General features: G+C 44.4%; 1 protein-coding gene across 8 annotated transcripts in view; it reads right to left on the reverse strand.

Moving 5' to 3' along the window:
- Window positions 1-434: 434 nt before the first annotated feature.
- The window catches only part of LOC112229315 (receptor-type tyrosine-protein phosphatase U-like), a 283,382-nt gene continuing 267,755 nt past the window's right edge, over window positions 435-16,061 (reverse strand). For 4 of the 8 annotated variants that reach the window (XM_042310050.1, XM_042310047.1, XM_042310046.1 and 1 more), the window contains 6 exons: window positions 13,259-13,408; window positions 11,704-12,039; window positions 9,550-9,675; window positions 5,899-6,056; window positions 2,657-2,792; window positions 435-2,432 (listed from right to left, as the gene is read on the reverse strand). In XM_042310050.1, the coding sequence (XP_042165984.1) occupies window positions 2,352-2,432; window positions 2,657-2,792; window positions 5,899-6,056; window positions 9,550-9,675; window positions 11,704-12,039; window positions 13,259-13,408 (987 nt within the window). In that variant the 3' untranslated portion in view covers window positions 435-2,351. The remainder of the gene's footprint in view (window positions 2,433-2,656; window positions 2,793-5,898; window positions 6,057-9,549; window positions 9,676-11,703; window positions 12,040-13,258; window positions 13,409-16,061) is intronic. The other 4 variants (XM_042310053.1, XM_042310052.1, XM_042310051.1 and 1 more) reach the window with 1 other exon arrangement.

Genomic DNA, 16,061 nt, shown 5'->3' on the forward strand with positions numbered 1-16,061 from the left:
CTCTATGATGGATGAGTTGGTGAGGTGGGCTATCTGTCTCTCTGGGGTGGGATGATGTGTTGACTGGATCAATAGATTCATCAGGCTTCTTCAATTAGAGCTCTGTAGAACCAGCCAGTCAGTCTGGTCATGTGATAACAGCAGACCATTAACACTGCACTTCATTAAATGATAAGGAAATATTTAACTACAGGTCAACAAAAAATACTGGGGTTCTTGTTTAACATTGTAATTGTGTGTGTGTGTGTGTGTGTGTGTGTGTGTGTGTGTGTGTGTGTGTGTGTGTGTCAAATGTCATCACATTCACTCTCATAAATACTTATAAGATGCTTCCTGCAGGAAAGTGATAGTCAAAGCTAATTGAAGTACATGAAATGTACGTGACTAAAATCACGCAAAATCACGCAAAATAAAAACATGCATGAATGCATGAATCATATGATATTAGCAACATCGTAATAGTTTATTTATTTTCATTTATACACTCTTTAGAAAATAAAACACATTGAATGAATAAATACAAATTTAAAAAGCAACTAGTTTCGGCAAACTGATCACCTTTGTTCCCACAACTAGAGACACATCATGTTCTTTTTTTTACATTGATCTCTCTGAATATAGGTGTTCTTGTGTAGGGTTGCAAAATTGGGTAACTTCCTCAAACGTTCCAGGCTTTCCTAAAATCCCAGTTGTAAGATTCCAGGGTTGAGGTTTCCCAGTTAGAGGATTCCCTCTTTTCTTTTCGGTTCGTTAGTCAGGCAATGCACCAACTGGGAATTTCAGGAAAACCTGGGAATTTTGGGAATGCTATGGGAATTTTGCAACCCCCGTCTCTGGTAGCAGTGGGGGCGGTCCCCCGAAGCAGACTGGGTCACAAACTGCAATGGAAACACTAACGACTGACTGGCATGCAGGTTCTCAAGTGGTCCTCATTTATAGCAGACATAACTCATTACAAATATGAAGCTATAAGTCACCAGAAATTACATATAAGTAATATGTCAAATTGGGTGACATACAGTACTGTATAACTCCAATGTCATTTATAGACATATCTCATTACATTATGGAGTAATATGCCACCAAAAGTAACATAAAAGTAATATGTCACCAGACGTGACATAAAAGTAATATGTCAAACTGGGTGGCATATAACTACAATGGTTAAACGTCACTATTTTGACATATTCTAATGAGACCATGTTGTTCATAAACACAAAGATAATGGATTGGCACAGAGTTAATACGACAAACATCGATAAACATCTGGAAAACAATCTATTTACACAAACAATAAATAATAGACAAGATAGGAACCTTTCTGTACAATATGACCATAGGATAGACGCACCCAACATAAATTCAGTGCCATTCTCTTTGTAAACGTATTCTCTGCCATTCCAGCCTCACCAGAGAAAACACCAGTGTACAGTAACAACATCGGATGTTCACCAACAGTAGATCATTGCATAATATACAAGATCATTGCACGTATTACAAAACAAACACACAAGATCACCCAATAGTTGACATGTTTTATTTGCAGGCAGTTGTATGTGATGTCATTGTCTTGTTGTTAAACTTCAGCTTCTACTTTGTATTTTTTGTTGTTGTAATTGTTGTTGTCATTGACAGAGTAAAATAAGGCAGGAAGTTGCAGAGACCTTTGAGTATACCACCAGTGGTCAAGTGACCAGAAAAACGTCCAATGAGAAGAGAATGATCCTGCCCATTTCCTTGTCCTCTTCCTTGGGTTTGGCAGATAGTATGTGGCACAGAACAAATAGTAACTTACAGCGGGATACAAATGCAAGGGAAAGGACAACAGTACAGTATATAACAGGTAGAAGGTAGGAGCATGTCCCATCATCTCTCTCTGTCTCCCTCTCCTTCGCTCTCATTGTTTTCTTTTGCCCAGGTCAGTTATGGCAGCAGATACATTGAATCACCCAGACCTGGGAGTCGAGAAGAGAAGGAAGCGGAACAGAGCAGAAACCAGGCTAGACCAAGGCTGTAGACCCAAGGGGAGACCCAAGACGGAGTGGTGAGGCCCAGGCCTCTATCCCTACACTCCTTCTGGGGTCGAGCAGGTCTGAAAATACAGTACTAGACGTAGAAGTATAGAGAGAGAAGCAGAGCAGTGTGGACCCAGACTCAGGCCCAGGCTATAAACTCAGGCTAGGACCAGGCTGGGAGGCCCAGGTGATGTGGACCCAGACTCAGGCCCAGGCTGTAAACTCAGGCTAGGACCAGGCTGGGAGGCCCAGGTGATGTGGACCCAGGTTGAGATCCAGGCTAGGCCCAGGACTCCACTCCATCTCCCCTGAGCCTGAGCTGATCTGGGATCAGTGCTATCTCACTTCTATCTCACTCAGGCAGTCCAAGGCGTCCAGGTACTCCAAGGCCAGGTCATAGCAGAACCGGTACTGCTCCTGAAAACAACACAGGTGTCAACATTTCTCTACTTTGCAATACATTAAAGCTTGAATTCAATCAATCAGCGATCTGTATTTGAGTGTGTAAATATTGTAAACCACTGCAAGTTTGACTGAATTGAGCCTTAAGACATGCATGCTCCTGTCTGCCATATTACGTCCCCCTACCAAAATAGTTTCTAAAAAAGGTATTTCCTGGTTAAATCAAGGCTATTACTTACCATGGTCTCCACCATGTTGGGTTTGGAGTTGCGTAGCGTCTTGGCAGCGTAGAAGACATCCACCACGCTGTGATGACGGATCATCTCTAGCAGCATGGTACAAGCGCAGAATGTCCCGCTCCTACCGCCACCGTTTCTGTTGCACACATAGGGAGAAACACAGATGCGTGGGTCAGTGCTTATGAATCCTTATGTATACACTTTGTGACCACTGAGAGAGTAGCCTGTTTTGCGAAATGTGTCATAATAAGTCAGGTTGCGAAACCAGGGTATATGGTGCAGAAACCAGTACAGACAGACACACAGACACGGACACATGCCCCAAACACAGACATTGACACAAACAGAGAGACAGTCAGACACAGACATCAATATGAGTCACGTCTCTAGCATGCAGGGAAGATACGGAGGCTGAAGCCGTAAAGTGAAATGTCACAGCTCAGTCTGAGACTCAGATCAAGGAGGCTATCAGAAAAACAGCAACACGGAGAACTTTGAAGACGAGCATCTGAGGAATGTTTCTCATTAAATCCAGAAACAAGGAAGTAAATCTAATCCAGGAGTGAGTCTCAAATTGCACCCTATTCCCTATGGTAGTCCACTACTTTTGACCAGGGCCCATAAGGCTGGCCAAAAATAGTGAACTATATAGGGCGTAGGGTGCCATTTGGGACGCAGCGTTAGCATGTCAACCCCAGAGACCAATCCAGGCTGGATAGAGATATGTAGTGTTGCTGAAGTGTAGAAGAGGCTGGGGAACTAGAGCCTAGAGCGGATCCCTTTTATAGTAATTATGAAAAGTGTTCTGGTAAATAGGAGGAGTGTAGTAGTGAACACTTGGGGGTTGACGTTTTATCCTGCCACATTTAAAACTACACACAGGCTCAGTGCGTTAAAGAGTAGAAAGTAATCGTTGAAAAACATGTGATTTTGATAGTTGTTAAACTGGGATCGGTACCAACACGATAACACAATCTACTGAAGCAAGGTGTGACCTCAGATTACAGTTTTTCTCAAAACTGCATACAAGCAATTTTTGGACCTGTGTGGAATCGTATCTAGGAGAACAGCAATGATAAAATATATTTACAGGACTTCTGATTATTTACATGCCTTTGTACATGACTTGCATATCTTAGACCACCTTTTGCAAAACTTTAAATACAAATGTCATCAGGGAATACAAAATTCACTGTTAAGTGTTCTGTTCATAGAAAATAACATTGTTATGTGTGTGTGCTTCCGGCAATCAGTAAATACTACCGATCAAAATTCTAAACCACCACATCGGTGTCATACCATACTATGGACAATATATGGAAATATCTAGGCATGGGGACTGTCTAATTGCTATAATTATTTACATTATTGAGGACATGCAGAGATACAGAAAATGAAGTTGGGTTACTTCTAAGTAATTCGCAGTGATGGGGTAGTTACTCAAAAAAAGTCATATATTACCTTCTTTCAATGATAACAAATGACCCTGAGGAAAGTAATTAGTTACAATATTCGTTATAATACTTTTGTGTTACACCGCAAAACGCTGAGCGTCCTCACACAATGTAAACTGTCATCTGTATTTTGGTAAGTATCCGTCTGAAATAGGGGGATTGTACCATGGATAAGGGCAGCCTTTCCTCTAATACATACCCAGCTACAAGCTTGTTCAGCGCCCCCTGGTCCTCCTGAACTATTCAAATCAAGCCTTGGTTGTTTGAATGAGGTAGACCTACAGTCACCTTCAGCAGCCATGGTCAGGTCTTGCGGGTCTTTCGCTAAACGTGTTGTGTTTGGCATGTTGCCTTTGCAGGTGCTTCAAAAGATCATGTTTCTAGCAGTAGAAAGATGTTTTTCATCTGGGCATAGTTTACATTGTACAATTCAATTCTTACCATTTCGTCCTACCAAATCAAAGTAATGGTACTTCCACGTTGAGAAAGTCAATGCTTTCGAAGCTTCTGCCATTTTTCATATCCCTTACTAAAGCAGTTAGTAGGTGTGCCTGCGTGCGTAAACAGGAATTTAGTGAGAGGACAAATTAGAATCTGGGGCAGGTAGATTTTGTTATATTCCGCCAACAGAAAGGGAATAATGATCACAAATAAAAGCAACAGTCGATTTCTTTGATCAGTAACTGTGCTATTATTCTGCAAATTAGAACAGTAACTCTGTTATATTACTCGTTACAGCAAAAGGTTATTACTGTAACACGTTACTTTGTAACGCCTCACTACTCCTAAGTCATCATCTTCGACATTGTGACCTTCCATAACAAAGCTTTGCTCTGGTGTGGATTGAGGCCTATACATTAATATTAGTTGTGTTCCTCCATTGTATTCACCTTTCTTTAATCTATTGTGGGTAGTGTTTCTGTGACCAATGGAAAGTGTACAAAACAATGTTCAAACCAGCCTTTGTATTGAATACATGGAATTGTATTGTGGTGATACCTATGAATGGATCCTGCATACAATGTGCTTATTTTAATTCAATTCATTCAATATATCAAGAATCATTTTTGATTTGATGTGTAGGAAATTATTTGGTGAAATATGCATAAAAGAAGAGTAATTGCCCATAATTCTGCACCTTTGGACAGTTGTACTTCCATGTTTGATCATCATGATCTAGTGACTGTAATGTACTGAAAATGTACTGATATACTGGGAGTTTTCTGTTTTGTCTGCTTGGACTCTTTTAGTATGGTTGCATGAATCTTTTTTCAGCCAGCCACGTTCTTTAGATGAATCTATTCTGACAGTATAATTTAGTTTTTCTGTATTTATGTTTTGAGAAGGCATCTACATTTTGCAAAAGGCCACTCTGTGTTTGACATTCTGTGTCTTGTGAACTCTGTTTTTAAAATCAACAACTTTGTTCCCCCAAAAAAACTTTGTAAGCGATTGAAAAAAACTGTAACCTGTCCCAAAAGATGACTGTCACCTGCTTTCTGAACAGTACGCTCACAACAGGAGTCAACAAGAGCCAATGACACCTTTAATGTGCTAGAAAAAAAATGGTTTGTATAGTGTCAGTATGGCCCGAGAATTAATCCAACTAACGCACAGCTTTAAACTTCTAAAACGAAAATCCTCAACGTTTGCGTAGATCACGCTCGCTGAAATCAATCGCAGTGCACAGGTCATTTGAACCGATTCTGTGTATCCTATTTGCAAACAAAACTTCCCTACGGAATGATATAGGTTTTATGAGTAAAAGGGTGGACAGTGGTAACTCACAGACAGTGGACGATGGTACGTCCCTCTCCACACTCCCTCTGCCAGTTGTGGACCTGGGCCAGGAGGCTGAGGAAAGCCTTCTTAGAGTCTGGCACGTCACGGTATGGAGACCAGCGCAGGAACTGGAAATGACGAACCACCAGCTGACCTTCCTGGAGCTGGATGGGCGGGGGGGGGCAAAGAGAGAAAGGGAGGACAGCGATAATGTGTGTTTGATCCCAAAAAACAGACTTGTCAAGCCCTTGATAGGAACACACACAACACATCACAGCACACTATCCACACCTTTCAGACATGTATATCATCCTAGACTGGACACCTCTAACCCAGAAGGACACTGGTAGAAATGGCAAAGACCTGCCACCAATCATAATTTGGTGGGTGCTTATATTTGTCCCAGGGAAGAACGACTGCCCCCTCTCAATGAAGCCACAGAATTTCACATTTCAAACCAGAATTTCAGACCACGGTACTGCAGGCATTGTTTGCAGAAAACAGGATCCCCATTATAGTGAATGGAAAAATGGCAATCTTTGTGATCAAGCTTTGTGTAAATAAAAACATGTTTTGAAAACAATCATGGTACCAATCATTGCTTCTAATACACCTGATGTATTTCCTTGAACCAATTATTTTAAAATCGCACACAGAAGAAGGTACAAGGATAATTTAGTTGCTAATGGCAGCCTGCAATACCCCGGTTGGCTTTCAACTTGAGATACTCAATGACAGGGGATAGCACTGAGCTAGCCTGCAACATCCCTTCATGCAGTAGCTCAAACTGCTCATGTTATGTCTCCATGGGGAGCATCTTAACTGACTTCATTTGGCTTCAATGCACTATTGAGTCTTCACATAGGAATACATGGTGTCATGTGATCCATGGCTTTCTCCATACTTATATAAAGTCATTGACTTGTCCTACGTTAACACGCATTTGTGAATTGTTAATGTATTTTTTGCATATTCCAACTCCCTCAGAGGCCCTCTTAGAGTGGGATAACGGTCAGGGTCAGTCATTATCAACAGCAACCCTGGAGCAATTTGGGTTAAGTGCACATCAACAGATTATTCACCCGGTTTGTTACTGGTCCAACGCTCTAACCGCTAGGCTACCTGCCACCCTTAAATGTGTTTTTCTACTGTGATATAGAATACCTTGCTGGGAAATTGTGCATCATCCTCCCTCCCTGTTCCTGTTGCTGGACAGTTCTGATTGGTAAGATCAGTGGGATCCTGTGAAAAGGCAGTGGGGTTCGTTTGACAGCTGCCTCCCCCTCCTCCCCCATCCGTGGGGGAGACTGGGGGTGACACTGAGGGGGACAGGGCTCTGACAGAGGTGACAGTGGAATGACATGAGGGTGAGGCAGGGGGAGGCTCTAAGAAGAGGCAAGGAGAGGGACTAGGGACGCTAATACCTGAAAGGCAGGGAGGCTAGCTGACAGGGGGTCAGAGGGGGGAGGTAGGGAGACAGGGGCAGGGAGAATAGCTGACAGGGGTGAGGAGGGGAGGTAGGGAGACAGAGGCAGGGAGGCTAGCTGACAGGGGGTCAGAGGGGGAGGTAGGGAGACAGGGGCAGGGAGAATAGCTGACAGGGGTGAGGAGGGGAGGTAGGGAGACAGAGGCAGGGAGGCTAGCTGACAGGGAGTGAGGAGGGGGAGGTAGGGAGACAGAGGGGGAGAATAGCTGACAGGGGGTGAGGAGAGGGAGGTAGGGAAACAGAGGCGGGAGGCTAGCTGACAGGGGGTGAGAAAGGAGGTAGGGAAACAGAGGCAATGAGGCTAGCTGACAGGGAGTGAGGAGGGGGAGGTAAGGAAACAGAGGCAGGGAGGTTAGCTGACAGTGGGTGAGAAAGGAGGTAAGGAAACAGAGGCAGGGAGGCTAGCTGACAGGGAGTGAGGAGAGGGAGGTAAGGAAACAGAGGCAGGGAGGCTAGCTGACAGGGACTGTGGAGAGGGAGGTAGGTAAACAGAGGCGGGAGGCTAGCTGACAGGGGGTGAGAAAGGAGGTAAGGATACAGAGGCAGGGAGGCTAGCTGACAGGGAGTGAGGAGGGGAAGGTAAGGAAACAGAGGCAGGGAGGCTAGCTGACAGGGGGTGAGAAAGGAGGTAGGGAAACAGAGGCAATGAGGCTAGCTGACAGGGAGTGAGGAGGGGGAGGTAAGGAAACAGAGGCAGGGAGGCTAGCTGACAGGGGGTGAGAAAGGAGGTAGGGAAACAGAGGCAATGAGGCTAGCTGACAGGGAGTGAGGAGGGGAGGTAAGGAAACAGAGGCAGGAGGTTAGCTGACAGTGGGTGAGAAAGGAGGTAAGGAAACAGAGCCAGGGAGGCTAGCTGACAGGGAGTGAGGAGAGGGAGGTAAGGAAACAGAGGCAGGGAGGCTAGCTGACAGGGACTGTGGAGAGGGAGGTAGGTAAACAGAGGCGGGAGGCTAGCTGACAGGGGGTGAGAAAGGAGGTAGGGATACAGAGGCAGGGAGGCTAGCTGACAGGGGGTGAGAAAGGAGGTAGGGAAACAGAGGCAGGGAGGCTAGCTGACAGGGAGTGAGGAGGGGAAGGTAAGGAAACAGAGGCAGGGAGGCTAGCTGACAGGGGGTGAGAAAGGAGGTAGGGAAACAGAGGCAGGGAGGCTAGCTGACAGGGAGTGAGGAGAGGGAGCTAGGGAAACAGAGGCAGGGAGGCTAGCTGACAGGGAGTGAGGAGGGGGAGGTAAGGAAACAGAGGCGGGAGGCTAGCTGACAGGGGGTGAGAAAGGAGGTAGGGAAACAGAGGCAGGGAGGCTAGCTGACAGGGGGTGAGAAGGGGGAGCTAGGGAAACAGAGGCAGGGAGGCTAGCTGACAGGGGGTGAGAAGGGGGAGCTAGGGAAACAGAGGCAGGGAGGCTAGCTGACAGGGGGTGAGAAGGGGGAGCTAGGGAAACAGAGGCAGGGAGACTAGCTGACGGGGTGAGAAGGGGGAGCTAGGGAAACAGAGGCGGGAGACTAGCTGACAGGGGGTGAGAAGGGGGAGCTAGGGAAACAGAGGCAGGGAGACTAGCTGACAAGAGGGGTTGTTTTTCTAGAGGCTGCTAGACGAGCACCTGGTGTTGAAAGATGGATGTTACTGTAGGTCAAAGGGAGGTGTTGGGAAGTGCCTGTCTGATTAACGCTGGGAAACTAAGCTAGTCACAATCACAAAGACAACTCGTTGTCAACGGCTAGGAGAGAGGCACACAGCTACAGTAATACAACACACACACGCATACACACGCACACACACACACATTCCAAAAGAAAAGACCACAACGCCACGTCTACAATGATTTCACAGGCATTGAAAAGGCTGATAATTTGATAATTTCATCATTACACTGTCAAAAAGACATTTTAGGTCATTGACAGTAATTGTAAAGTGTACAGTGACTAATGCATGCCTCATCTCCCATGTTCAGTAGACAGACTATGAAAGGATAAAAGGGGCCATTAGGCTCTCTACTAAATACGCATCAAGAGACTATGGAAAAATATGTTTTAAAGAACTTCACAATATTAAAGCGATATGACTAAACTGTCAGACTTTCTGTGTGAGTCAGCAGGTTGATTTTCAACTGTAGTCACTTATCGGAGCGCAAAAAAGCGACTTTGACAGCCAGTCTATCATTGACCACGACCTACCCGCATGATGTTCTGAACCCGGAACAGACGGATTATGACGTCATCATCAGCCATCATGGACAGAAGCTCCACTGTCATTGGTCCAAACTGCTGCAGCCCAGGCTCTGGCCAGTACTGTAGACACGGCTGAGAGAGAGAGACAGAGAGAGACAGAGAGAGACAGAGACAGAGAGAGACAGAGAGAGAGAGAGAGAGAGAGAAATGTGAGGGAGAGAGAGAATTGAGAGGAGAGAGAGAAGTGAGAAAGAGAGAGAGAGAGAGAGGGAGAGAGAGAGAAAAGTGAGGGGGAGAGAGAAGTGAGAGGAGCGAGAGAGAGAGAGAAGTGTGAGAGAGAGAGAGAGAGAGAGAGAGAGAAGAGAGAGAGAGAGAGAGGGGGAGAGAGAGAAAAGTGAGGGGAGAGAGAAGTGAGAGGAGCGAGAGAGAGAGAGAAGTGTGAGAGAGAGAGAGAGAGAGAGAGAGAGAGAAAGAGAGAGAGAGAGGAGAGAGAGAAAAGTGAGGGGGAGAGAGAAGTGAGAGGAGCGAGAGAGAGAGAGAAGTGTGAGAGAGAGAGAGAGAGAGAGAGAGAGAGAGAGAAGGAAGATAACAGGTGATCAGCGGACTATGGAGGTGGAGGAGTGAAATCAAATCATTGTGTCACAGAGCAGGACGGCTGAAGTCAATAACAAGACACCTGAGGATCGACAAGACAGACATTTAGCCAGATCCACAATTATCCAACCCATAGCAGCATTGTTAATTGCATGAGCAGAAAACACCATCACTGAGTACAATCAATCCCATAACAATCAACCCCCCCCCACACACACACACACACACACAGTGTTTCACATCTTTTGAATAATTCATCATTCTAAATCATTAACATTAGCCCATTATAAATGAATGCAGTGTGGTCAGGGGGTAACCTCGGCAGTGCCTGGTAGAGATACACATGGAGTCAATCAGGGATTGGTGCACAGAGCACACAGACTGGGCCAAGGTCTTTAGTCAATAGGTCGCAGCTGCTTCAAAGAGTCTCATCAGCCGAAGGGAGGAACGGAGGGATGGAGACACTGGGGAGTGCAGTGTTAAATTGCTAACAGTGATAGCTGTGGCAGCGAGGGGGACAGAGAAGGGAGCAGGAAGGGAAGAAGGGAGGGAGGGAAACACGGGGGAGTGTAGTGTTAACATGCTAACAGTGTTAGATGTGACAGGAAGGGGGAGGGAAGGTAGGGGGGCGGCAGAAGGCCCAGGGGAGGAACAAGGTAGCGAAAATGTCCTGTCACGTTGACAGAGAGGTATTAACGAGGTGACAGGGGCAAAGGGAGAGATAAATATTTATACACAGAGACAGGTAGCACAAATGACTGGGGTACACTGTTAATCTACTGGTAGAGAGAGAAAGGGAAGGAGGGGCGGTGGATGAGAAAGAAAGAAGACAGAGGAGATGGGGGGGAGAGAGAGTGGGGGAAAAGAGAGCAATTAAGACATGGCAGAGAAGGATAGCAGGACAGAGACGATACCGGGAGGGAGAACAAGAGAAGAGAAGAGTAAGGAGAAAGAAAGAGAGGAGAGAAAGGGTCAGTGAAGGAGAGAGAGTTGAGGAGAAAGAGCGAGAGGGAATGACAAAAGGAGAGAGAGTTGAGGAGAAAGAGCGAGAAGGAATGACAGAAGGAGTGAGAGTAGACAAGAGAGAGACAGCTAGCTATAAATGAGAGCAATGGTGTAAACGTTAGCCAACCCAGCACCATGACACAGTGACAAGTGAAAGATAAGAAGGCCACAGACAAACCCACACATGAGTAAACACACAGGTGACGTGCTAGATGAGGGAGAGACGGGGTGAGAACAGAATGATATGGATGTGGTAATGCCCTGACAAGCAGGCTAAAAATGTATCATCCTATTAATTAATCTACACAAAGGCTATAAATCAGGTTGCTATTACTTTGACATTTTAGTCATTTAGAGGACATTCTTATCCAGAGTGACTTACAGTTAGTGCAATCAGCTTTAGATAGCTATGACATGGGATTGGTCAGAGTACATCTTTGACCCATCAAGTATGAGTATGAGTGATTTCACCGGTACCGGATAGCCACAGGGCTCAGTCAGTCAGTCAGTCAGTATCATCAATTCCCTCCCCCCTTCCTTCCTCCATCCTCAGCCCCTCACCTCCCCTCTTCTCACCCAGGCAGAGTTGGACTGGTTGATCTGGTTGAGCATCACCACTGAGGTACATCCATAGTCATAGACCAGCCTCCAGAAGTCTGCTGTGGTTCCCGGTAACGGGTGTGGCGTTACCACAAAGGCGGCGGGTCGGTGAAAGCTGTCGGTGAGAGCAGCGTTGATGTAGCTGTTCCCCTCGGCAACGCCCTCGGTGGTAACCAGGAAGGCCAGGGCGCGGTCTGGAGGCAGGACGTCCATGCTACGGTTCTTCTCACGGTTCCTAGGCAGCAGGGACACGCTGCACTCCTCCACGTCCAGGTGAGGGGTCACAGAGTTCAAAGTCTGGAGAGAGGGAGGAAGGGATGGAGAGAGAAGGTGAGATGAAGGAGCACAGACAAGGTAGAAGAGGATGATGGAGACAGACAGAGACAGGGAGACAGTGATAAACAGAGAGAGACAGAGAGAGACAGTAACAAACGGAGAGAGAGAGGCAGAGCAAGAGCCAGAGACAAACAGATACAGTAAACAAACAGAGAGAGTGAGAGAGAGAAAGAGAGAGAGCGAGAGAGAGAAAGAGAGAGAGCGAGAGAGAGAGAGACAGACAACTGTCTAATCATCATCTGGCTAAAACTTTCAAACACATTTAGCATCAGTCAAATACTATGAAGGGGCTTAAAAGATAAAAACACGTTTAATCGCAAACCACATGCATTATAAATAAGCACATTATGAGGCTTTGGGAATTGAAATTGGAGGGGAAATTAAACTTAATATTTAGCTTGCTGTGTATTGTGTTACTTAATAACTCCCAATTATGTTTGACTGTATGAATGGTGCATTATAATTATTACTAACTTACATTGCATCAGGATTACATCTTGCAGATACAGTACTAGTTTAAATTATAATCTTAAATTAAAATGTCACCCTATTCCCTATTTAGTGTACTACTTTTGACCAGGGGCAATAGGACTCTGGTCAAAACTAGTGCATTGTACAGGGAATAGTGTGCCATTTGGGAGGCATTGTAAATGTCTGATTTCAGTGAGGATATTTCATTGGACTATAATAACCATCATGAATGTATTCAATAGCCTGGTCTGAAAGCGATAAGTAGCTGTAATTATGCATGGTAAAGGTCACTAATGATTTGTGTCAATAAAATGGAAAAGGAGGACGATCCGTCTAGTCAGATTAACTAAAGTAATCTCATACAGAAATAGGAATTACTGTAATATACAGAAATATGCCATTTACAATCTCAGACTGCTGCAATAGACAATGAATACAGCTAAGCCCATGGTACTGTACTGTGCCATGACTAGTGTTTTGGTGAGAGTTAGTGGATCTAAGTTTGCACCTTTAATACTAGTACCAGTAAGAGAATAACATCATTATTATGTGAAATGTGTTCCACTGTTAGAATAAACATCAACTTCAACCATTTTCTTTACAAAACATATCGAGGACATCAAGACGTAATGGGAAAGAAGTCCAAACCCAGTTGTTATCTAGTCAGCTAGTTTCTGGTTGCTAAAACAAAACGTCCTACTAGTCTAACCTGGAACTCCTCTCGTAGCTGGGAGGTGTTGCTCTGTGAGTCAACCCTCAGCATCTCCTTATAGGTCAGAGCAAACTCAATAACTGGTATAGCTGTCTCTCCACACAGACAGGCCTCCAGAATGGCATCGTGGATGAACACATACTGCTCCTGAGAGAGGGAGGAAGGGGGGATGGGGGAGGAAGGTAGAGACAAGACAGTGAGATTGAGAAACTAACAAGAAACGCCTCTTATCTTGTTTTGATAATAGAACCATAATTGCTAGCGGTTTGGGGGGGTGTAACATTGGGCTTTGATTACTGTTGTTAATGTCGACTAATTGTTAGAAATGTCAACATTCATCACATCGCTATGCCCACACACAAACGTTGTTTTGCTAATCGTTAACAATCTAAAAAAATGGAAAAGGAGAGGGTGTTAGAACATACATCAAAAGAGCCAAAATCCCAAATGCCCAACCCATGCTATATAGCCTAAATATGAGTCTATTCAATGCAATTAGCTGGTACATTTGTTTTGACATCTTGGAGTACAAAGAATATCAGTGACCTGAATTGAAAAAGCATTAATGAGGATGCATATTTTATTTGATCATCACATCAAAAAGAGTCTTTCTCGATTGAATCTAATTATAGCCGTATTAGACTGGTAAACAGGTTTCAAAGTGAGGTTTGAAAACGGCAACATCAGTAAGATTTTAAGACAAAACAACAGTACAGACACATTCAGCAGGCATGGAAAGGGAGTCTACATCATAATCTACCTCGGTTGATCCCTGTTATTTCAATGAATTCTTGATGAATTCCTAGTTGATATAACAACATTACGTTTTTATTTTATAATTGATTTGAAACAAAGAAAACAACTGAAAGACAATACAGATATAAACAAATAAAAATAACAGTGTGCAGGTATGGTTGGAAGCACCAGGGCTTATATGAAAACCACACCACAAAAAAACGAAATACAATATATCAGTAAAAAAAAAAAAAGTTTGTTAGAACAGAAATAAATTGATCAGTAATCACAAAAAATAAATGTCTTTAAATGTGAGTCTGCATGTGTGCAGGTGTGCATGTGAGTGTGTGAGAGTTTGGCTATGGAGGAGATTACTGAGTAGTTTGGTTCATCAGACAGACCCCCAGTCTTCGCTTGAAGTTATTGATGGATGATGATGTTTTGGCAATGTGAAGATAAGAACTCCAGCTTATGGTACCTCTATATCTGATAGAGAATTGACTATGTGAGGTGCGGCAGTGGGGGTTCAGGTAAACTTTCTGGGAGGTATGAGCATTTATAGATAAAAGTGCATAATTGGCGTACATTAATGTCGCAAATTGACAAGATATTGAGTTTCTTAAACAAATGTAGATTTTATTTTAATTTATTTTAATTTGACATGTATTTAACTAGGCAAGTCAGTTAAGAACAAACTCTTATTTATGACGGCTTACCCAGGCCAAACCAGGACGACGCTGGGCCAATTGTGCAATGCCCTATGGGACTCCCAATCACAGCCTGGATGGAGCCAGATAAATAGAAGAGGTGAAGAGGTCTTGCAAATTTATTTTGTACAATGAGTCATTTATGTAGGTAGGAGGCATATGTACTGGCCCAGACAATATTAGAGTAAATTATATAGTTGGGTAAATTATTCAATAGTATAGAGTTTGGTATATTATAGCATATAGAACTATAGTATAGAACTATAGTATAGAACTATAGTATAGAACTATAGTATATTGCAAAGACCAGACCACCTTTACTCCACACACAGAGATGCTTTCAAAGCTCTCCCCCGCCCTCCATTTGGCAAATCTGACCATAATTATATTCTCCTGATTGCTGCATACAAGCAAAAACTAAAACAGGAAGAACCATTGACTCGCTCAATACGGAAGTGGTCAGATGACGCAGATGCTACACTACAGGACTGTTTTGCTAGCACAGACTGGAATGTGTTCCGGGATTCATCCAATGGCATTGTGGAATACACCACCTCAGTCATCGGCTTCATCAATAAGTGCATCGATGATGTCGTCCCCACAGTGACTGTACGTACATATCCGAAACAGAAACCATGGATTACAGGCAACATCCGCATCGAGCTTAAAGCTCAAGCTGCCGCTTTCATGGTACGGAAGACTAATCCGGAAGTTTATAAGAAATTATAAAATCCTGCAATGTCCTCAGATGGATGAACCATCAAAAAAGCAAAGCGTCAATACAGGATTAAGATTGAATCCTACTACTCCGGCTCTGACACTCGTCGGATGTGGCAGGGCTTGAAAACTATTATGGACTACAAAGGGAAACCCATACTCCTGTATACCCTGTTCACCCACAAGTGCGTGGTCAAACACAACTCCAACACCATCATTAAGTTTGCTGACGACACAACAGTGGTAGGCCTGATCACCGACAACGATGAGACGGCCTGTAGGGAAGAGGTCAGAGAACTGGCAGTGTAGTGCCAGGACAACAACCTCTCCCCCAATGTGAGCAAGACAAAGTAGCTGATCGTGGACTACAGGAAAAGGCGGGCCAAACCGGCCCCCATTGACATCGACAAGGCTGTAGTGGAGCGGGTCGAGAGCTTCAAGTTCCTTGGTGTCCACATCACCAACGAACTATCATGGTCCAAACATACCAAGACAGAAGAGGGCACGACAGAGGGCACGACAACACCTTTTGCCCCTCAGGAGACTGAAAAGATTTGGCATGGGACCCTAGATCCTCAAAAGATTATACAGCTGCACCATCGAGAGTATCATGACCGGTTGCATCACCTCCTTGTATGGCA

Source organism: Oncorhynchus tshawytscha, linkage group LG31 (genome assembly GCF_018296145.1).
Source record: "Oncorhynchus tshawytscha isolate Ot180627B linkage group LG31, Otsh_v2.0, whole genome shotgun sequence".
In the NCBI taxonomy this organism is placed as follows: domain Eukaryota; kingdom Metazoa; phylum Chordata; class Actinopteri; order Salmoniformes; family Salmonidae; genus Oncorhynchus; species Oncorhynchus tshawytscha.